Raw genomic sequence first — 24,304 nt, 5'->3', positions numbered from 1 at the left:
GAGCATCGGCTTGCTGACTTTCCTTTATGGATGGATGAAAGCTCAGTCCAAATTTCCGCTCAAGCGAAGCATCCAACCGCAAGCTGAAGCACACGGGGTGTACCCGTCCCTTTGACATGACATGTTTCTTCCTTATTACTTACTCCTTCCGTCCGTAATATAAAAGCTTTCTTCACACTAATATACTGTAAAAAAACATGCTTATATTATAGAACGGAGGGAGTATAAACGAAGATATCGTCTATTCGTCCGACGTCCACATTTCGATCGAGGATATATGTTATGTAAAAAATTGTAGATATAAAACGGGCACGTTGCGGTCGGAAAGTACGCGTATGCTTCTGCTAGCTAGGATTACCCGTCGAAAGCCGACTAGATTGTTCGACAGCACCTAATATGGACCGTGTCAATTTGTTGTGTGCGCTTAAATGATATGCCAGCAACGTGCGAACGCAGCTCGATCAAGTAGCGACCTGGTTTCATTTCAGCAGAGCCCTGCGCAGTTTACGTGTGTGTACAAGCGTGAAGTTCAACCCAACAGAGGAAGAAACTAGAACGTTATCCTCTAAAATAGACACGTCCATGAACCACAACTAAACGCGTCTGCAGACATAAGACGGGAGCCGGTCATCTAACCATATACTCAAATGTGCGCGCCAAACTACAAGGACACTTGAAATGAAAAAGAGAGCCATTTGAGCTAGCTACCTTTCGCCCTTTGAGTTACATCTTCCTCCATTTGACATTCGAGCTAGCAGCTACCTTCCGCCGTTTGAGCTAAGTATAGCTAGTACACCTTCCGCCATTTGATATAGAAGAGAGAGGGGAGGATGCAATGTGTGGGGTATGTGATGGCTTTTAGTTCGCCATGTTGATGCTGGAACTACCGCAAAACTTCAGCAGATTTGTTTTCGGTTTGCGGGAAAAACTGACAAATAGATGCGTTTATGAATAACTACAGATCCGTGACATTTGCGGTCTATAGTTGGCGTTAGAAATGCCCTTATCTCTTACGGCCCATGGCATTAAAGGACGTCCGTGTCTATAGCGGCGGCATGATGCATGCATAGTTAATTGTACGGCTGCATTGCACACGACCATCGATCCCGGATCAGTGTCCGGGATCCAACAGTGTATCGAAGAACAAAGTCCAAAAACCACCCGGATCCAAACCCAGACCCAACGTACAGAAATACTAACATACTTGTCTTCTTTTCATCGTCACATACTAATCTTGATAGGAAAATATTTCACTATGTTTTCTCACGCCACCCATTCTCCTTGCAGTGTGCTGTTGGACATTTTTTTTTTTGAAAAAGAGAGCGGCCTCTCTGATTTCCATATATCAGAAACCACATCGTCAGTTACAAGCTACTAGAAGGAAACATGACTAGGGAAATATGTAAAAAAAGAAAAAACAATGCACGCCCTGAGAGCTTAAGCAGCCGAGCCCGCTCAGCAGCCCAAAACGCATAAGCAACATAGCCCCTAAGCAAAGCTACCGCCAAGCCTACCAAGTGATGCAGATTTTAAGTTTTATATTATAGACCATCAACGAAAAACAACTAAGTAGCAAAGAGGGATAAAAGGCCATCTAAGTCGAGACTCCATCAACTCAGAGCTTTCAAACGCCACGCGAGATGGATATGTCTTCACCCCACAGCGATCCTATGCCCGTTCCTCCATCCCAGCATGACCCTGAAAACCTCCGCAGCAATCATCTCAACTTTTCTGACGCCCTCCCTCATTAGCCTTTGTTTTTCTAGATTTATCTGCAAAACAAGCCGGTCGTGTCGCATTTTAACAATTAGATTCACAGGCACAGAAGGATCAGTCAGCTTGTTATTATCAAACACAACTCCATTTCTTAATTTCCAAATTGTCCAGCATACAACAGAGACCTCAATAGTTACCATATTCTTTTCATGTTTACTAAAGGATGTCAACCATACATTGAACAGATCTAGAAGATTGTCAGGAATTTGAGAAAATCTGATTTCCTCTTGCATACAAAATGGACATCGTCTGTCACCACTCCATCCTCTCCGGTGTAAATGATCTCTAGTTAAAATACTATTTCTAAGTGCCAGCCACATGAAAACTTTCACCCTAGGTGGCATTTTAACTTTCCACATAAAAGCATGTGAATATTTAATCCCATCTCCAATCATGTACCTATAATGAGATTTCACACTGTAAATCGCATTTTTAGTAACTGTCCATTTTATGGTATCTCTCTGCGTAGATAGCACCACCTGAGCACAACACTCTTTTATGTGGGTCCGCAATTATAGAGAGTCTCCATATAAAGTTCTCCTAAACTGGACCGTATCCAATCCATTATCAATAATTTGTCTTAGTGACTTATTTTTGTCAAACACAGATTGTATAGTCTCAGAAAATTTTCCTTCAAAGATTTATCTCCCAACCATTTGTTGTCCTAGAACCTAATACTATCTCCATTTCCAACCTCAAATCTACATAGGGAAAGAAAATGTTATTTGTATTTAAAGAGCTCAGACTAAAACTGGGAGACCCCCTGATCTTGCAATCAGCTAATTTTTTATTTTCACAATATTTGCTAGTCAATATTTACTGCCACGGTCCTTCAATATTGAACAATTTCCACCACCACTTACATAATAAAGAAATGTTCATTATCTTTAGATTTTTAATCCATAAACCACCCCCCCCCCCATATCCTTTGGTCTACACACCTCGCTCCATCTTACCAAGTGATATTTTTTTTTCTCTTCTTTCTGCCACAAAAGTCAAACTCTAAAGTAGTCCATCTTCTTATTCACACTCACTGGCAGTCCATAAAATGACATCATAAAGTAAGGTATACCAGTCAGAGAGGATTGAACTAAAGTTACTCTGCCAGCACTAGCAAGGAGTCTCCCTGATGCACTTATTTTCCATCCTATACTAAATAGGTTTCCAGTCTTTATTCCTAATTATTTTCTATCAACTGGTAACCCCAAATATTTCATGGGTAGAGAACCAACAGGACAGGTAAAGATTTAGGAAGAGCTCCCTGCCCTGTTGGCTGCATCTCCAAACAAGAATAATTTACTCTTATGAAAACTAATTTTCAATCCAGACATTTGTTCGAACAAACATAATATAAACTTTAAATTGTGAGCACTAGCATAATCATCCTGCAACGGAAAGATTGTGTCATCTGCATACTGCAACATATTAATGTCATTATCAATGTTATCTTCTAAAACTCCTTAAGCCATACCATTTATTCTAGCATTGTCCAACATCATAACCAGTACATCTGCAGCTATATCAAAAATCATAGGTAACATAGAGTCCCCTTGTCTCAACCCTTTATGGGTAGGGAAATAAGTCCCTAAGTTGTCATTTACCTTAATGCAAACTTTACCCTCGTAATAGTCTGTGTAACACAATCTATCCACTTCTCAAGAAAACTCTTAAGTTTAAGCATCGGTAAGACAAAAGGTCATTTCACTTTGTCATAAACCTTTTCAAAATCTACCTTAAATACTAGAGCACTCTGTTCTTTCCTACGAATACAATTAAGATCTTCATGCAAAATAAGAAACCCCTCCATAATGTACCTACCTTTTACAAAAGTAGTTTGTATTGGTGAAATCACCTCCCCAGCTACACTATTCAATATGTTCATAAGAACTTCAGTGAAGATTTTCAAAATCACAGTAAGCAAGCAGATTGGTCTAAATTTTTGGATCTGATTATGATCTTTTGTTTTAGGCACAAGAGTGATAATCCCATAATTAATTCTAGTATTGTCCAAGTTTCCAGCATAAAAATCTTCAAACAGAGCTTTTATATTTTTTTAACCAAATCCAAAAATCCTGATAGAATTCAGCAGTAAATCCATCAGGGCCAGGGGATTTATTATGTGCCATCCCAAACACAGCCACTTTAATTTCCTTCATGGAAAATTCTTTAGTCAATCTCTTTGCAATCCCCTCTGGAAAAGTTCTAGGGTTATCTAAGTTCAGAGTAATTGAATACCTCTCTGGGTGTCCAAAATTCTCTTTGTACTCCCTCCGTTCAAAAATACTTGTCATCAAAATGGATAAAAAGAGATGTATCTAGAACTAATATATGTCTAGATACATCCCCTTTTGTTCATTTTGAAGACAAGTATTTCCGGACGGAGGGAGTAGTATTTAGTGATATAGTCAATAATTTCTTTATCACATTCTATCCTACCCTCATCCTATTCTAAATAAGTATTCTTTTCCTCCTTCTACCAGTTTATTTAGCATGAAAAATATTTATTATTACCACCCCCCTCTAGGAGCTCATCAATTTTGGCCATTTGTTTCTATTTATTTGTTGCAGTAACCTATCAAGTTGAGCTCTCAATTCCAATTGTTCATGTTTATCTACAGCTGTCAGTCCATAAATTTCACAATGCTTATCAATATCATCTAACTTCCTCAAGATATGCTTCTTAAGTTCCCTATACCAAGTATTCATATTTCTATTTCACCCTTTTAGCTGGGATCTCAAATGTTTTTTCTGCCACCTCTCTACATTAGACCCAGTGATACTATCATCATTCCAAACATCTGCAACTAGTTTATCGATGCCCACTCTAAGGAACCATGCATTTTAAAATCTGGAAATTGGATCAGTTTTTGGTATATCACCAGTATCTAGGAATGATGGAGTGTGATGAGATTTCTCTCTAACCAAAGCACCAACCATAGAGAGGGAATGATTTTCCTCCCAATCGACACACAAAATCCTATCTAATTTTTCAAAAGTGAGAACACGCAGATTGTTCCCCCAAGTGAAATGTCTCCCATGTAAATCCTACTCTCTTAATCCGGCTTGCTGTATGATAGCATTAAAAACAAAACTCCAGTGTCCTGGTGTTTCGGGTTTTTTTCTGAAACTTTTCTATTAATATTAAAATCTCCTCCAATCTAGAGTGTGTTGATTTTTTTTTAGAAATGGAGGAGGACCCCCGGCCTCTGCATCTGGACGATGCATGCAACTACTTTATTAATTATTCACACCTTACAAAGTCATACAACAGTAAGACTAAAGCCATCGTCTAGGCAACATCAGTCGCTACTCCTATCCAGTTGATGAAAGGATGCTGATAGTCTGGGCCTAATACCAAACAGACCTCGCAACCAAACCTAAACATCTAAGACCTGAGGTCCCAACCAGGACGCCTACCGGGTATGGGGCACCTACCAGTCCGGCGCATTCCTCAACCAGGACGTCTGTCGGGTATGAGGCCGTCACAGCCACCTGCCACCAGTCCATCTTCAGAATTGTATTGTTGTATCTACCGTGCCAGGTCGCTCTGCCATCGACGCCACCATGACGCCAGACAGCGTCGTCCTCCTGCGCGAGTCCATCCTCGCACATCGAACGTTGAATCTGCATTGCGCCACGCCGTCGAGATCCGTCACCATCGATGTGTAGGATGAAGCACCGCTCCACCAAAGAAGCCGGCCTCTCGTCCCGCGAGAAGGAGTGCACCTCCAAGAATGCCGCCCCCAAGGGGGTAACGACACATGATTGCCGCCAACATCCGATCAGCTGATCTAGGCTTTCCCCTGGAGGTATTGAGTGTATCTGGGAGCTTCACCTCGATGATGCCTTCATGAAGGAAACGATGATCAAGGCATCATCATCACCGGCACCGGCCATCGATCGAAGACCAAGTTTTCACTCGGATCCGTCCCAAGTAGTCCACCCAACAACCTGTGCATCGTCTCGACTGCCTTCAAAGCCCCAGATCTAGCCGCCCAGATCCGGCGACCAACCGCAACAACAGTGCCACAGTACGAGCCTTGGCGCACCGGCCACTGCCTGAGTGTGCCACCACTTGAGCCTAGGAGGAGGGCTCCTACCCCGCACCGCCAAGCCGCGAGAGCCGCCGAGATGGATCCCGCGTGCTCGTCACCGTCTCTGATCCGAACCAATCTGTAGATCAGATCGCCATCACAGATCCGCCTTGGACAGGGGACTGCACCATGCCATGCCGCCGCGGGAATTCCTAACTTCACTGGCCGCCACCATCCAGGGCCGCAGCCCCGGGATCCAGACAGAACATTGCCGCTGCCACCGGCCATGTTCCGACGCCGCCGACCGGCCAAGCCGCCAGCCACTGCGACCTCCGCCGCCATGACCATGCAAGCACAGCCAGCCGGCCGACCAACTCCGATGAAGAAGAAGGCCACCACTACCAAGCCTAGGGGCGGCGCCCCAGACATCCTCGTGTTGCAGATCAAGTCCAGGAGCAGTGCATCGCTGACGGCGATTGAGATCGGTAGCACAACGAATTAGCCCGACTGAGTCAAGGCCAGATCCGCCGTTGCTGGTGCCGTCCTCCACCACCACCGCCATAACACATCCATGTCGCCACCGATCTGTGCCACCGCTGCCGATCTGGCCGGAAAGGAGCGCCGCCTCCCAACCAGATCGAGATCCAAGGAGAAAACCGCCGCCGCCGCCACGCCACAACGGCTTTGCCCTGTGATGCCCCGGACGACGGCGGCGGAGGGGAGCAGAGGTGAGGCGCGGCTGTAGGAGGAGGGCGGAAGAATGCGTATATGTATGTGTATTTCTTCGTCTGAAAATAAGTGTCTCAAGACTTTAATACAGCTTTGGACTTTTACACGTACGAACGCGTTGCAGCTCAGCCCCCACCGAGGCGCGCGCGATGCCGACTGAGCGACAAGCTCGCGCCATTTTTCTCCGGAGTGTCAACTGATTAACTGCTTGATCGAGAGGAAGAACCCACCATTCTTATCGCTCACAGCTCCCCGCATTAAACACCTTAGCCGTCGCGTCATGGATGATGCGATGGGCGGCCGCACCTGCACGTGCCCGTCGCACTCGTTCTTTATTCCCCAACTAGAATGGAGCAAAGTAACTTCGATTCTAATTTACATTAGAGGCATAGACTTCTCTCAGCAGAATGCGACCATTCGCGTGAACGCATGAGCATAGATTGAGATAGATTTCCATCCAGCACACAGACAGCATTTGCCAGAAGCAGCAGAAAGAAGTTTGAACCCGTGATCCCGGGAATGGTAAAAGCGCGGGAGAAGCGTTCAACACCACCCCACTAAACTTAGCAACGAGATCAAGAAGCTTCACACGTACTTTCCACAAAACAAAAGATAACAAAGTAGCTTAGCTTCAACCTTACGACCGAGCGTAAAGAAATCACACGTCAACTATCACTCGCGCGCGCCACCGCCACCTCCGCACCCACCAACCGACGACGGGAGCTCCCGCGGCCAGATCCACCCGCAACCATCCAATCCGGCAAGGCGCACACAGCGATGGAAGTGAAGCTGCACGCGGCGCGGACGCTGGTGGGCCGGCTGCGGGGCGCGGCGGCGGTGCGGGACGCGGGCGCCACGGCGGCGGCCGTGGCCGAGCTGCGCCGCGCCTCCAAGGACGACCCGGAGGTGCGCGCGCCGCTGGCGGACGCGGGGGCGGTCCCGTTCCTCGCGTCGCAGCTCACGGCGCCCTCCACGTCCGCCGCCGCCGAGGACGCGGCCGCCGCGCTGCTCAACATCTCCCTCTCCGCGCGGGAGCAGCTCATGTCGGCCCCGGGGATCCTCGACGCGCTCGCCCGGGCCATCCGGGCCGAGGACTACGCGGCGGCGCACCACGCCGCCGCCGTCGTCGCCAGCCTGCTCTGCGTCGACGCCTACCGCCCCATCGTCGGCGCCAAGCGGGCGCTGCTCTCCGCGCTCGTCTCGCTGCTCCTCCCCTCCAAGGCCCGCGGCACGCGCGCCACCAAGGACGCCCTCAAGGCGCTCTTCGGCGTCGCGCTCTACCCGCTCAACCGGGCGGCGCTGGTGGAGCTTGGCGTCGTGCGGGCGCTCTTCGGGCTCGTGATGACGGACGGGCGCGCGGGCATCGTCGAGGACGCCACCGCCGTCGTCGCGCAGGTGGCCGGCTGCGCCGAGAGCCTCGACGCGTTCGCCGCGGTGTCCGGGGTGCGGATCCTCGCGGACCTCGTCGAGCCCGGGGGCGCCGCCACGGGGCGGGCCAGGGAGAACGCGGCCGCCGCCCTGCTCAACCTCGTCATGGCCGGCGGCGAGCGGGCCGTGGCGGAGGTGCTGGACGTGGGCGGCGCCGAGGAGGCCGTTAGGGAGCTGGCGGAGGACGGCGAGGCCAGCCCAAGGGGGAAGGCCAAGGCGGAGGCGCTGCTGAGGGCGCTGGAGGAGGGCGCCGCCGGCGCCAGGCGGCGGCATGAGCACCGGTTCGCGGATTTCCTCAACGGGCTCGTGGTGTCCGACCCCTACTTCTCGTCGCCGGCGTCGGCCACCACGCACGACGACGCGTCACGTGTTACGCTTGGCTGACCCTGCACGTACGTGTTGGTGGTCAGCTGATGTAAATACTACTATAGTAGTGTGTACACTAATGGTAATTCGAGGAGATTCTTCTGTACTTCCGCAGGAAATTTGAGAAACTGATTTCGAATTATTGTTTCGTTCAAATTTCATATTCTTTGGCCAGCAAATTGCAGGAGAACTTGATTTGTAAACCGGACTATTGTTTGTTTTGTGTGTAGGAGAGGAGTTTAACTCTCATATTGACTACTCCTAGTTTGTTTTTGCAGTAGTAGTGGCATTATGTTGACTCGTGGGTGTATCTAGGTGATGGGAGACTACAAATTTAATTACAGCTTGGAAACGAGGAAAGCTAAAGTGGACGGTGATGGTAGGATTTGACCAAGCCGACCATCACGACCTTAGGGAGAGCCGTATGATTTCCTGGCTTCAAGCCGACATGCTTGAAAGGTTTCGTAAAGCGTCTCAACTACCGTAACATGGGAGCCCGCATGTATTTATATTGATATGGCGAGGCCAGCTCTCACAGAAGCATACATCGATAGATTACATCGTGAGATTACATTGTTGGTTCAAACAACCGAAGAGATAAGATGAGGATTACATAAAGAGATAAGTAGGTACTAACCGAACTAGATCCTCCTAACTACTCTACGTGAAGCCCAAGTTAACATGTGTAACGTGACATGTTTAACACTCCCCCATAATCACAACTGTATCAAGTTGAGATTACGCTTAAACTCTTCAAAACTTCTAGCTGGCAATGCTTTTGTGAATCCATCTGCAACTTAATCTTTGGAAGGTATAAATCTGATCTCAAGCTGTTTGTTGGCAACACGTTCTCTTACAAAATGAAAATCTATTTCAATATGTTTTGTTCTGGCATGGAAAACTGGATTTGCAGACAAATAGGTAGCACCAAGATTATCACACCACAGGCAAGGAGATTTATCTTGTGCTACTCCAAGTTCTTTGAGCATTGATTGAACCCAAATGACTTCTGCTGTTGCATTTGCTAATGCCTTATATTCTGCTTCTGTGCTTGACCTGGAAACAGTAGCTTGTTTTCTTGCACACCACGATATTAAATTGGACCCATAAAAGATAGCAAAACCACCTGTCGACCTTCTGTCATCTAGGCAACCAGCCCAATCTGCATCTGAGAAGGCACTAACAAGTGTGGAAGAAGACTTACTGATTGTGAGGCCTGTGGTTATAGTATTCCTTATATACCTTAAAATCCGTTTTGCTGCTGTCCAGTGAGCTGTGGTAGGTGCATGAAGAAACTGACACACCTTGTTAACTGCAAAGGAGATGTCAGGTCGAGTAAGAGTCAGATATTGCAGACCACCAACTAAACTTCTGTAGCCAGTAATGTCCTCTTGATTCAGTGGCTCGCCTTCTGTCAGAGATAGAGACTCTGAACTAGACAGTTGTGTTGGAGAAGATTTACAGTTTTGCATGCCAATTCTACTTAACAATTCAGTGGCATACTTTGCTTGAGATAGATGGATACCATTACCATGTTTCTGAACTTCAATACCCAAGAAGAAATGCAGATCTCCCAAGTCCTTGAGAGCAAACTCAGAGCCTAGGTCTTTGAGTAGTGCTGTTACGGCTCCATCAGAAGAACTAGTAACAATAATATCGTCAACATATATGAGGACAAATATGGACATCTTATGCTTGTTATAGATAAATAGAGATGTGTCAGATCTTGATGGAACAAAACCAAGAGACTGAAGTTTCATACTCAACCGTGAGTACCAGGCCCTAGGTGCTTGTTTCAATCCATATAGTGCTTTATCCAGCTTGCAGACATGAAAGGGTGCATCTTTATCTTCAAATCCAGGAGGTTGTTTCATGAACACTTCCTCTTCCAGAACACCATGAAGGAACGCGTTCTGTACATCTAGCTGTCTGAGACTCCATCCCCTGGACACAACTATTGACAGCACAAGACGATTCGTTGCAGCTTTAACAATGGGACTGAATGTGTCCTCATAATCTATGCCACACCTTTGCTTGAATTCCTTTGCTACAAGTCTTGCCTTGTACCGATCTATAGTGCCATCAGATTTTTTCTTGATTCGATAGACCCACTTGCAATCAATTAAGTTTCTGCCTTGCTGACGAGGAACCAAATGCCACGTCTTGTTTTTCTTCAATGCCATGATTTCTTCTTCCATAGCCAACTTCCACCTAGGATCACCAAGTGCTGTTATCAAACTGTTAGGTTCACCAGTTGTACAAGACATACCAAATTTAGAGAAATTTTTGTAATTTAAACGAGCTGTAACTCCCTTCTGAAGTCTTGTACGCGGAGCCACAGGAGCAACTCCAGGGGACGAAGGCGCAGCAGATCCCTCGGATGCGTCAGCCTCAGGTGCTGGCGCTGCTGATCCCGAGGCAGATCGCGTCGCACCTGCGGGAGACAGTCGCGGCGTGGGCGACCGGGACGGACTGGTGGGACCCGGCGAATCTGGCGCAGGCCAATCCCGTGAGCCAGGCGCGTGTCCAGGAGCGTCCGCCCGCCATGCGGCATCGGGAGGTTGGAGCGGACCCAAGCCGTCGTTGTCTCGCTCGGTGGTGCGCTCCAGACCCGAGGCGGATTCTGGCCCCTGCTGCGATGGAGATCCCGAGGTGGATACGCCTCGGTTTTCACCAGTGTCTCCAGCTGGGGGGCACATAAAATGAGGGCTGTTTTCTCTGTGATTTGCACCATTTGAATAATTTGCAGCAGTAATCTCAGGCATAATATGATGATTAGGTACAAGTTGATCAGTACTATTATTTACTCCCCCATGATCAACACCGGATAAGGTTGAGGGCAAAAGAAGTATTTCTTTGCGGCGAAGGGCACCGGCATTTGGGTGGAGTTTGGCAAAAGGAAAAACGGTTTCATCAAAGACAACATCCCTAGAGATATAAACACATCCAGTAGCAACATCAAGACACTTGACACCCTTGTGTTGTGCACTATAACCAAGGAAGACACATTGGGTTGATCGAAACATGAGTTTACGATTATTATAAGGACGTAGATTCAGCCAACAAGCACAACCAAATACCCGAAGTGACGAGTAATCTGGTTTGGTGTGAAGAAGACGTTCAGTGGGTGTTTCATGATTGATGACACGGCTAGGCAGAATATTGATGAGATGAAAGGCTGTTAGAAAAGCCTCATCCCAAAACTTGAGTGGCATAGATGCGGCAGCAAGGAGGGAGAGACCTATATCAACAATGTGCCTGTGCTTACGTTCAGCGGAACCGTTCTGTTGATGAGCGTGGGGGCAAGAAACATGATGAGAGATGCCTATCCGTTGAAAGAAGGAGTTGAGTTTCTCATACTCACCACCCCAGTCCGATTGCATAGCAAGTATTTTGCAATCAAATTTCCTTTCTACTAGAGCCTGAAAGTTAAGAAACACTTGGAAAACATCGGAGCGTTTCTTAAGAAGATATATCCACGTGTACTTGCTAAAATCATCAATAAAGCTTACATAATAGGTGTGCCTACCAACAGAAGAGGGAGCCGGCCCCCATACATCCGAGAAAATAAGTTGCAAGGGTTTTGTAGACACACTAGAGGAAATTGGATATGGTAATTGGTGGCTTTTTGCTCTTTGGCAAGAATCACAAATAGTTTCACGATCATGCTCATCAACAAAAGCGAGCTTATTTTTGCTAAGAATTTGATAGACAATAGAAAAGGATGGGTGGCCTAAACGATTATGCCATCGTTCTGAAGACACCTTGAAGGATCTATAGGCTTGTTTATTGAACTTGGAAAATCAACGGGTAGAGACCTTGAACACATCTACCGCGATAGAGGACCCTCCTCGTGACCTGATCCTTTATCAAGAAGAAAAAAGGGTGAAACTCAATGAAGACACCATTGTCAAGAGTAATACGATGAACCGAAAGAAGATTTTTTGATGCATTGGGAATGTGTAGAACTTCATCTACAAGAATATCACGATGTGGGGTTTTAATAATAGACTTGCCAACATGACTTATCATCATACCTGGACCATTTTCTACAGTGTGGACTTGCTCCTGGCCATGGTATTTCTCATGCATGGTCATTTTCTCTAGCTTGGAGGTGATGTTCTCATTTGCACCGGAGTCAAGATAGCAGTTGGAATCTACTCCATATGAGGCATCTGCTGCAGCTGCAACTCGTCTCCTCTGAGAGTTGTCCTCTACATAGCGCCACTTACACTCTTTTGCAATGTGGTTAGTTTTTTTTGCAAATCTGACATTTGTTCTCATATTCTTCATACCCAGTGAAGCGGCCGCCTTGGCGACCTTGATTGTTGTTGTAGTTATGACGTGGGGGGCCATTGTTGTTGTAGTAGCCCCCGCCACCGCCGCCGTTGTAGCCGCTGTTGTAGCCACCACCAGAGCCGCGGTAGCCACTGGCGCTGCCCTGGTTGTAGCCGCCACCACCACCTCCGCTGCTGTTGCCACGGTAGCCGCCGCCACCGTTGTAGTTGCTGCTGCCGCCACCGTTTCCACCCTTGGGTGAGTTACGGTAGCCGCCCTTTGGAGCGCCGCCGCGTCCCCGTGAGGCACTGTTGGCCGACGACTTGAAGGACCCGGCGCCTGTGCCCTAGAACAGCTCCATGCGCTGATCAAAGTTTGCCACCATGCCGAAGAGATCATCAACAGATAGTGGTTCGGTGCGGACATCTAGGGCTGAGATAAGTGGCTGGTAATCCATATCAAGGCCAGCAACTATGAAGGAGATTAGTTCTTCCTCTAGGAGGGGTTTCCCTGCCATAGCAAGTTCATCTGACAGGGATCTCATGTGGCCGAAGAAGGCAGCAGCAGATTGGGATCCTTTCTGGGCATTGGTGAGGGCAGTGCGGCAGGTGTTTACTTTCGATCTGGATTGGGCTGCAAACATGTTTACGAGAGCGGACCAGATGGGTTGCGATTTTTCCAGAGAGGCAACTTGCACCAGGACTTCCTTAGAAAGATTCCTGAGTAGATAGGCTACTAGTTGCTGATCTTGGATTAACCAAGCAGCATAGGCTGGGTTGGGAACGATCTGTTCCTTCCCTTCGGAGTTTTTTGAGGTGATTTTGGATGGTGGTTCGGGGATGGTTCCATCAAGGTAACCAAAGAGGCCTGCCCCAATGATTTGAGATCGTGCTTGGGCACGCCAAAGCACATAGTTTGTGCGGGTTAAGGGTTCAGAGATGGTGTTGTTGAGGCCGGCTGAGGGAACTTGGCTTGAGGAAGACATGGCGGGTGGGAGAGGAACGATGGAGGCTAGATGAGATGGAAGAGGAGGCTCTGTATACCATGAAAGGTTTCGTAAAGCGTCTCAACTCCCGTGACATGGGAGCCCGCATGTATTTATATTGATATGGCGAGGCCAGCTCTCCCAGAGGCATACATCGATAGACTACATCGTGAGATTACATTGTTGGTTCAAACAACCGAAGAGATAAGAGGAGGATTACATAAAGAGATAAGTAGGTACTAACCGAACTAGATCCTCCTAACTACTCTACGTGAAGCCCAAGTTAACATGTGTAACGTGACATGTTTAACAATTCTATCGTGGTGTATGTGGTCAGCATGCACATCCAAACGTGCCCGATTGTACATCGCGTTTGGGCGATCATCAAACATAGAAAATGCACGGTTTTTTACATCTACGACACAAGCAAGTCGTTCACAAACTAGCCGGATGGCCCGCACATTTACGCGGCAATAACCGGTGTTGATTGGTTAAGAATGTTCCTATTAGTTTTTATTCTAGTTATCTTTTATATATCTAAATAGCTAATCACACTAACATTTTTTAAGCCACCTCACCATGTAACATGCATGGAAAAATATCCACCTCATCATGTAACCACGCATTAAAAAATCCCATCTCAACATGGAATCATGCTTGACAATTTTCATTCTGTTATGCTATTTATATTTAGGACGCGTCTAGGGAGTGGCTGGCCGCTCCCTAGCGGTCCCGAGCGGCCCCCATAAAAGAAAAGATTCGGTCCCCACCGATTTCAGAAAAGGAAAGCCCTCCACCGGTAGCAGCATATGCATGCCAACTCAACAAACCACGCACTGGACGCAGTCCTCAGGCCATCACGTGCCCTCCCATCCCCTTCAGAAGCTCTCATGCCCTCCTGGCCACCAACTTCTTTTCCCCAAGCCCCCACCTTCTTCCCTGATGAACAAGGGGTTCCCAGGTCTGGATCTCCATCGCCAGAGCTGCCATGGCAGATGAATCAAGGTGAAATAACAATAGAACTGGAACAATTTTCTACGAAAAAGAAAGAAAGAGGAAGGACATACATATCAGAAAGTACCAGGCAGCACCAACAAGGGTGAAAAGGAGGTGATCCTTTTCTCCTCCTGTTCAGCTCCTTCCTCCTTGACTTCCCCTTTCCCCCCTAACCAAATTTCTCCTTGCAAAAGTAGCTTCTCCATAGTTGAAGAAAGCATAAACAGAGATTAAAAACAGGAACATATGGTACCTGTGCAATTTCAACTGATTTTCATGCAACTACATCATGGGACTAGCCAACTTTTGCAGCAATGTGTGCAACAAGATGCAGAAAAGTGTTCAAATATATGGAAGAGAGCACATAGAGAGTATTATTTCACACATAATGTAGGAGAACCAATGTCTATGTAGCAGACAAAAGAAAATAAAAGTATATATTGTATGTACTATGAAAACATAACTACCAACTAGACAATAATCTCGTTTGCATGTGTTTTTTCCTTCGATTTTCCACACAGTAGTATATGTGACTTTGTAGCTTAGACTTGTGTGCACAAACCTACAACAGCTCATCCACCCCCATAACTTGTAAAACATGCATATGATGCAAAAAAGAAGCCTGAGAAAAAAGTGAACCAACTCTGACTTGTATTTGTGCAACTTCTCCAGTACAAGTGTGCAAATTGACAACACTCCCATATCCATCTACTTGTGGGGTTTGAATTTTCGTAGTTGGCATCTTCAACTCATATAAAAGTAGAAGATGCCAAATCATATAATTTCATATTCATTTTGGTTTTAGATAATATTATGTATGCATAATTCCAAACAAACTTTATGCTGGCTATTGTGCAACATCATCTATTTTGTGCAACTTCAAGTACTCCTGCATGCAATTCATGTTGCATGTTTGTGCAACCATGTAATGAATTTTGAACCGATAAACATGAATTTAGCCTGTCTAAACACAAAAAATGAAAAAATAGTGAATTTTAAAAGATTATAATCTTCCAAATAAGTAGTGCAACTACATTCAAGTGCATCTGCAAACCAAGAAAATTGTATGCATGTGAACACATGAGGATGCCAACTACTGAATGGTTCTTGTGCAACTAAAGAAGTTGAATATGCCAACTCATGTGGCATTGTTGTCCAACTATTAAAAAAAGTTGGGGATGCCAACTCCTAATTTTTAGTTGTGGGTGCCAACTAAAATTGAGGATCATGCAGCTAGGAGCCGGCCGCTCATCTGCTCCAACGCGTGCACGCTTTTAAGAATTTGGGTACAAATATTTGTTCTCTGGAAAACTAAATTAAAAAGTTGAGGATGTCAACTTGATATCCTGTTTGTTTTGCAACTAGAAATGCTGATGATGAAAACTAATGAGATATTCTTGTACGACTAGAAATGCTGATGATGCCAACTAATGAAACATTCTTGTGCAACTAGAGAGGTTGAGGATGTCAACTACTTGGATAAAGTTGTCCAACTAGAATTGCAGAGGGTGCCAACTAAATAGATACTCTTTTGCAACTAGAAAGCTTGAGGGTGCCAAGTCATTAGATACTGTTGGGCAATCCTCAGTTTTTTTAAGATGGGACTAATCTGAGTTCTTGTGCAACTAGAGAAGCCGAGGATGTCAACTAGTTGTATAATGTTGTACAACTAGAGAAGCCGAGGATGTCAACTAGTTGTATAATGTTGTCCAACTAGAATTACTGAGGTTGCCAACTAATTAGATACTATTCTGCAACTAGAAAGCCTAAGGATGCCAAGTCGTTACATACTCTTGGGACAATTCTAAAAAACTTGAAGATTAATTAGTCCTTCTGCAACTATGTATGAAAATTAATACACTTGGCTGCCTGTATATATGTGGAGTAAAAAATATTCCTGATGGAATTTTATGTTACCTCAGCGACTGCTGCAGAAGATGTGGCATCTACCCCTTTGGATACTGCCTCTGTGCGCACCTTTCTTCTCTGCAGTTTTACTAAGAGGAATCTTTCGCCTCCCTAAAGTTGTGTAAGAAAAAAATGAACAAGCATAAGGGGTTGAGAAAAAATTAAACATGTATGTGTGCCATATAAAAAACCTAAAGGACAAAAGAAAAATGAAGGAAAATAAATTCCAAAGGACTGCTGTTCTCCACTGACATCGTCACCCTCTCCATCTCTATCCTTATCATCGCCACGCGGTTGCCGCTTAGCAGCCCTTTTTGAGTTCCGTCGTGAGATGGGATTTGCAGAACCCTACAATGAACAAAAACATTGGGATGCTAAGAGGGTAAAAGAGAAGGGCATAATAAAATGGTCAGAGGATAAAACCAAAAAAATTAAAGTGGTAATAGGGTAAAAAGAAAAAATGGCAACCTCTGTTTATTGTCAGGCACATCTCCTTCTCCAGCCATTTTGGTCTCTGCAACAAAAAAATGCGAACAATGTATTAGTCAAATTAACAGAAGTTGCATAGGGGAGAGAAAATGTGGTGGGTTGGCTACTTTTATATATGAAGTTGGCTAGTTTGAATTAAAAGATAAGTTGCACATGATTTGCTGCCTAGTTGAACAAAAAATAAATGCCACCCAAAACACAACACTCCATCAGAACAAAAATTAAGTTGGCTCTTTTTATCATAATGTTGGTAAGTTCTATCTAACAAGTTGCACAAAGGGGGCCGCCCGGTTGCACAAAAATGGCTAAAAAAGAAACAAATCTGCAAACTCCTACAACAACTAACCCAAAGAGCCCTCACATCGCAAACCCTGTATAACCACCGCCTTTCTCACCAAGCTCCATAGGTCATATACATCCACAAAATTCACTCCTCCAATAACACAAAAAATGAAAATCAATTGCTTAGTCTAGTGAGAAGCCAACTAGGTAGAGCCTCTTGTGCAACTGCACAAGCCTGACTAGCCAACTAGGTAGAGCCTCTTGTGGAACTGCACAAGCCTGACTAGCCAACTAGATAGAGCCTGTTGTGCAACTGCACAAGCCTGACTAGCCAACTAGTTTAATCAAGCACACCAATGCACATAGCATTTTGTGTAAACAACAGAATCAACTCACCCACCCCGTGAAACACCCAAAAAAACTGCATAATCGGTCAATTTCATGAAGCACCCACAACAAAAGCATCCCTAGATCCCCTGTGGCAAACTGAATGAGAACCCACACGATGTGCCAGCTCCAGCTACAACTCCCACATGCATGGTCGCCTTCCATTTTCGCCGTTTCACAAAGTTACTTGTCTCTGTGTGTGTGCATGTGCAAAAAAAAGGTAAATGCACCCACACTACTTGCTCGATACTTACCTCATCATTCTCTACCCCCCGTCGATATCAGCACGACACGGCTACCGCTCGGCGGCCGTTTCGAGTTCCGCCGAGAAGAATGGTTTGTAGACCCCTGCATATAGAACAAATATAACACAAAACATGCACTACTAGGGAAAACCCTAGTAGTAGCACGGGTTTTGAGGCTAGCAGCAGCGCGGGTGGCCGCGCTACTAATAAGGCGCTACAACTAACTTATAGTAGTAGCGCGGCCCTTACCCCGCGCTACTACTGTGGACGATATCAGCATCGCTTTTTATGAATGCGCTACTATTACCTAGCTGTAGCGATTTCGCAGTCCCTCGCTACTGCTATATCTTTCATCATTTTTCCCCGTACCCCTTTCCCTTTCAGTTTCCCTTTCAGATACTAAATACTAGGTACTGCTAGTAGATATCAAATTGATAAACCATTACTGGGTAGTACTCCCTTCATTCCAAATTACTCGTCGTGGTTTTAGTTCAAACCACGACGAGTAATTTGGAAAGAAGGGAGTACTAGATAACAATTTCATGCATAGTCAACATGCATCCTCAAGCAGTACAAGGTCATATCAACGACGATCATCATATGTAGTTCTAGATGATATCGACGGCGATCATCATATGTAGTTCTAGATGATATAGCCACACACACATATGTAGTTCTAGATGATATCGAAGACAATCATCATCCTCAAGCCTGGGCGGTTGGTGTTCCTGATAGTAATTAGAATGGCCTATTCAACACGAAGATTCTTGCCATCGAGGAATTTCTTCCACCCAACCGAGTTTAAGTGTGTGTGACCGTCCGTGTCCACGCGGTAAGTACAGGTTGTGACGGAGCCCCTTGCAGTAAGGCGTAGTCCAGCTGAGCCTTCTTCATCAGGCTCGATACCATAACTCACAGATATGCTCTTTGCCAATTTCTGAATAAGAAAAACATATCTATTAATAAATAGCCTCGCAAATAAGTACATATGGATTATCTACACTATTAATAGTTTCCTTAGATTCTACACTAATAAGCATGTGATCGAACTCTACACTAAAACATATCATCGACTAGATTTCACACAACATACCATATCATCGGACTATACACTAAGTATTTCATCGGATAATTTGCATTTGTAAGTATAACATACCATATCATGTCGATCAAAATGTTCTAAATCAACTAAATCAACTAGCCTACTAAATCAACTAAATCAAAATGTTCTAAATCAACTAAATGAACTAGCCTACTAAATCAACTAAATCAAAATGTTCTAAATCAACTAAATGAACTAGCCTACTAAATCAACTAAATCAAAATGTTCTAAATCAACTAGCCTACTAAATCAACTAAATCATATCAACTAAATCAAAATATTGCATATGAACTAGTGTACTAAATCAAAATGTAGCAGGCAGGAGGGAGAAGGAGGGGCGACTCGAGGAGGGAGAAGAGAGTAGGACGAAGGAGGAAGGCGGAGCGAGGAGGGGCCGGTCGGCGGCCAGTGGAGGGCAGACGGAGGAGGAAGGCGAAGCGAGGAGGGGCCGGCCAGCGGCGAGTGGAGAGGGAGGACGGAGGAGGAGGCCGGTACCGAGTCCAGCAAGGAGGAGGAGGTGACGGCGGCGCAGAGGGAGGAGGGCGACGGGGGTGGACCGGCGCGGGGGATTGAGAGGGGATCCAGTGAGTGTGTGACTGTGAGTGGACCGGATAGAGGAGATGGGGGTGGGAGATGGAATGGCTTAGCAGTAGCGCGCTATAGAGAAAGACGCTACTGCTAAGCTACCTAGCAGCAACGCTTTTCACAAAAAAGCGCTACTGCTATGTGTCAGCATGTAAAAATAGACTTTGTTCAATGTATCAAAAATACATTGATTGTCAACGATTTTTTTGTGTACAATCTGATTTGTCAATATGAGTCCTCACCGGTTTAGGAACAGGTGAAGACTCATATTGCAGCCACAAATTCTACACATAGAGTTCAATGAAGACCAAGTGCTTGTCAAAGTTTGAGAAGTAACATATTTAAGGTGGTAGAAACTCTCTTCACGGAGCGAGGTGTGGGACTAAATTTTTGTAGTAAACTTAGCAGTAGCGCTTACTGGCGAAATGCGCTGCTACTATGCTACGTAGCAGTAGCGCCCGTCGTTATAACGCGTTGCTGCTATAACTAGCCTCGCGGCGGCCTCGTGAGAATTATAGCAGTTGCGCATTTTTGAGTGGGCGCGCTACTGCTATATTTGTTTCAGCAGCGAGTTACTCTTGAGCATGCTACTGCTAATTAGCAGCAGCGCCTTATTTGAAAGCGCGTTGCTGATAAGATTCTGTGTATAGGCTTTTCCCTAGTAGTGATGGTCAGAAAAAACCCCCCAAAAACAGTTATCATAATTGCAAAACAAAACTGCTATAAAAAGCGACATACCTCTCCTTCACTTGGAATCGCATCTCCTTCTACAACCATTTTTGGTCTGTGAAAAAAATATGAACAAACAAATTAGTCGAAGCAACCAAACCAAATGTATAAAGGAAAAAATGAGCAAAAACAATTGATATAAAAAACATTGCCATGAAGTAAACAACTAATGCTGATTTTTCAAAGCAAACCTACAAAACAAAACAAAATGTGTGCAACTTGATGCACTTTGTGGCCAACAGGGCACACATGAGTGTGCAACCAAAAAATCAGCATACACAATGGCTGAACATGATTTAGGCACTGGAGCCAAAACTAAACTAGCCGTCAACCTTGCAAGTACATAGCCCTTCCCTCTACAAAAGTGTGACTAAGCGCAGCGGACTAGGATATATACTACTTTGATCTGCAAACTTTGCATGAACACATACCCTTGACAACAAAGCACACATGGGTGTGCAACCAAAAAGCACACACTGCTTGAACATAGTTTACATAATATCCATCTGAATACCATCGATTGTGCAACGGATTAGCCCTCACTGTGCAACTTCTTAAGTTGGCTAGCCAACTGAGATATGTATATATTTGATCCAACTACATTTGCGTTTCTATGCAACTACTACAAGAAACTAGTCAAGTGGTCACTCATATGCATGGAATGTCAGCGACCCAATTTCCACCAGCAGGAGCCCAAGCAGCAAGGCCATCAGCTCATGGGACGGGCCTAGTTGGGTGCCAATCGAAGGAGGACAGACTACAAGTATCCAGGCTATCTCGAGGAGCCATCTTTAGAAGTAAAAAAGCATCAGGAGACACCTACAAAAAGCGATGCAATGTTGGTGTCAGGACCCCGACTCGATGTCACATTGATCTAGCCGGTAACACCTCATATCACTTTGCGGCCTCACGCACGGTATCCCCACGGGTGTCGCCTTACCTTTGCCCGGGACCGTTTGCGCCTTTTGGCTCACGTATATGATAGTGTCGCTAGCATCCATATGATAAAGAGCCCGGGCTGACATGGCTAGTCGTAAACCCAAAGTGGCACAGACTTACAGGGACAGGCATCCATGACCCAGCTTCGAACGTGTCGGTCATCAGCAAGTGGGTCCGGGCTGTAGCACTGGGCTAGCAGGACTCCGGTAAACCGGGCTGTAGCGGGCTAACAGGACTCCGGTACTCAAAGCGTGACATTTCCCCGAAGGGACAGACACAGGAACGAAGAAGGACACATGCCGGCCAGCCTAAGTGTTCCAGAGCAGTAGCAAGCTACCATGGCTCAGCGGTAACACTAGGAGACATTTCCCGGTAAGAGAGGCTACTAAAGATAAACAACTAGATAGTCAGATCCCACACATACCAAGCATTTCAATCATGCACACAATATGCTCGATATGTGCAATACAACGAAGCATCACAACATGACTCTACGACATAAGTACTTTATTTAAGGCTCAGGGAGCCATACATAACATACACAAAGATACGGGTCTCACGACCCAACATACAAGTCATACAGTCATACAAACCAGCAGCGGAAGTAACTTGTCTGAGTACAGACAACTAGTAAAATAAAAGAGGCTTGGGAAGCCTAGCTATACTACGTGGTCCTTCACAAGCTCAGGGTCACCACCTGGGTCTTTAGCCTACTCGTTGATGTCAACGTCTACATAGAACCCATCAGAAGGGGTGGCAGCGTCTTCTGTAAAAATGTAAATTATAGCAACATGAGTACAAAGGTACTCAGCAAGACTTACATCAGATCCTACATACATGCATATTATCAAGAAGGGTTGGTGGAGTTATTGCAGCAAGCCAGCTTTGACTCTTGGCTAGACTATCCTACGATACTCCAACTTGAAATGGTTTTGCGCACACGAGTCCACTACTCACCACTTCAATACACCACCGAGGATCCACCTCCGTCTTCCTACGGAAGAGCCATCCTCGGCACTCACTCTTATCTTGAGGCTTTTAGTAGTTTCCATTTACTTGTCTATGAACTGTATAGGCAACCAAGTAGTCCTTTACCGCGGACGCGGCTATTCGAATAGCTTATGATAACCCTGCAGGGGTGTACTTCTTCATACATGTTTCCACCACTTAGCGTCTGCACACGACATGTGCTCGGCAGACTTCAAGCGAAAGCCGACGTGGGTGTAGACCACGACCTACCTAAACACTTAAGCCTCTAGTCCAGGTTTATCGCCTATTCAGGTTCCATCCGCAGGGAGTCCGGCCGAGGTTTCCCATACGGCCCCGAACGATGTGAACAGGGTTCCCGAGATACCTAACGGGTATTCGGTACACCGTGCCACGTACCTACCGCATCACAGCCCACCCCTACGGTCAGCGCTGTCCACGGCCTCCAGTAGGCTACAAACACCAGAAACTATTTGCAACTCCTGGATAGAGAGCTAGGGTGAATAAGAAGTCGAGCGGGGTCATATTTCAGGGCCCAATGCATGGTAGTAGCTGTATCTTAAATCACGCATACAGATCTCAGTGCTTAAGGTCGGCTTCAATGAAACAACCCACCATGTACTCCTACATGGCCTCTCATCGATACCTTTACCAAATCGTGTTCACCACACCACTCTCATTACCGACATAATCATTTCACTCTAGCCATCACCCAGATGAACCAGACCTGACACGACTCTAAGCATAGCAGGCATAGCAAGGTAGGAACAACACATACATATGGCTCAATCAACTCCTACACATGCTAGTGGGTTTCATCTAGTTACTGTGGCAATGACAGGTCATGCAGAGGAAATGGGTTCAACTACCGTAGCACACATCAGTTTGAAACGCGTTGTCTTAATGCAGTAAAAGAGAGCAGGAGCGAGAACATGGGATTGTATCGATATGATCAAATGGTTGGTTGCTTGCCTGATGGTTCGATGCACTGATACGGTTCTTCGTTAGGGTAATCACGGTACTCCTCGGAGGCAGAACCTGTCGCAAAGGACACCGATACACAACCATCACCAACAATGTGCAACAATATGATGCATGCATGAAACATGGCAATATGAGTGTGTTGGGCTAATGCAACTAAAACCAGAAGGGTTTGAGCAAATTTGAATCAAGGATTCAAATTTCAAATTCAAATATGGCCTTTTAAAGTGCTTTTCCTTGTTCTGCTTAAAACATCAATTTAACTTGTTTAATCATGCATGAAAATGGTACAGATGGATAGATTGGATTTTTCTGATCATTTTTCATATATAATTTGTCCAATTTGGAGTTACAGAATAAAAGTTATGAATTTTTGAAGTTTAAATTATATTCTGGAATTTCCTGATTTAAATTAAATCCAGAAATTATAGTTATTGCGCCAGCATGACGTCATCATGACGTCAGTGGTCAACTGCGGCTGGCTGAGGTCAAACCTGACGTGTGGGGTCCACACGTCAATGACAGGGGGGTTAAACAGGGTTAAATTAATCTTAATTACTAATTAGTGGCGCTGGGGCCCACTGGTCAGTGTCAGGGGGTTAACTACAGTGGTTAGCGCTAATCCTAATTAGCTACAGGGCTGGGCCCACCTGTCAGGGACTCAGGGGGGTCCTGCCGTGGTCAAGGTGGGTCAAACCCACCGGCGACGTGACGCCGGCGAGGCCCGAGACGGCGGCGCGATGCGGAATCGCGCTATAGGGCACGGGAGAGGCCGTGCTTGGGCTCGTTGGAGAGCTCTTGCTCCCGCGCGTCAAACGGTGGTGGTGGCCGAGCCTGGGGTGTCCGGTACCGTCGACGGCGAGCTCGTGAGCGGCGGCCGGAGTTCGGGTGCGGTCGGAGTCGGCGTTGCAGGGTGTTTGGGGAGGCGTTGGTGCGTGCTGCGTGCTCCTAGTGAGGCGTGGAGCACGATAGTGTGCTCGGTTGGGCGCTACGGTGACCGTGGCCACGACGGCGACATCGCCGGCGGCGTGGAGCTCTCGGCCAAGGTGGGGCTAAGGCCTAGAGGTCGAAAGAGACC

The 24,304-nt window shown here is 46.0% G+C and overlaps 1 protein-coding gene across 1 annotated transcript; it reads left to right on the top strand.

Annotated features, from left to right (window-relative positions):
- The first annotated feature begins 7,008 nt into the window (after positions 1 to 7,008).
- On the top strand, positions 7,009 to 8,575 carry LOC119278696 (U-box domain-containing protein 1-like). The gene has a single exon (XM_037560033.1). It carries the CDS (start codon positions 7,317 to 7,319, stop codon positions 8,349 to 8,351), a length of 1,035 nt encoding a protein of 344 aa, XP_037415930.1. The 5' UTR covers positions 7,009 to 7,316; the 3' UTR covers positions 8,352 to 8,575.
- Positions 8,576 to 24,304: the final 15,729 nt, after the last annotated feature.

The sequence above is a fragment of the Triticum dicoccoides genome, chromosome 3B (assembly GCF_002162155.2).
Source record: "Triticum dicoccoides isolate Atlit2015 ecotype Zavitan chromosome 3B, WEW_v2.0, whole genome shotgun sequence".
NCBI lineage: Eukaryota > Viridiplantae > Streptophyta > Magnoliopsida > Poales > Poaceae > Triticum > Triticum dicoccoides.
This window is presented reverse-complemented; position numbering and strand designations above follow the sequence as displayed.

Bases quoted from the DNA above. Each gene is read 5' to 3' on its own strand.
- LOC119278696 (XM_037560033.1), top strand. From the start codon at position 7,317: ATGGAAGTGAAGCTGCACGCGGCGCGGACGCTGGTGGGCCGGCTGCGG.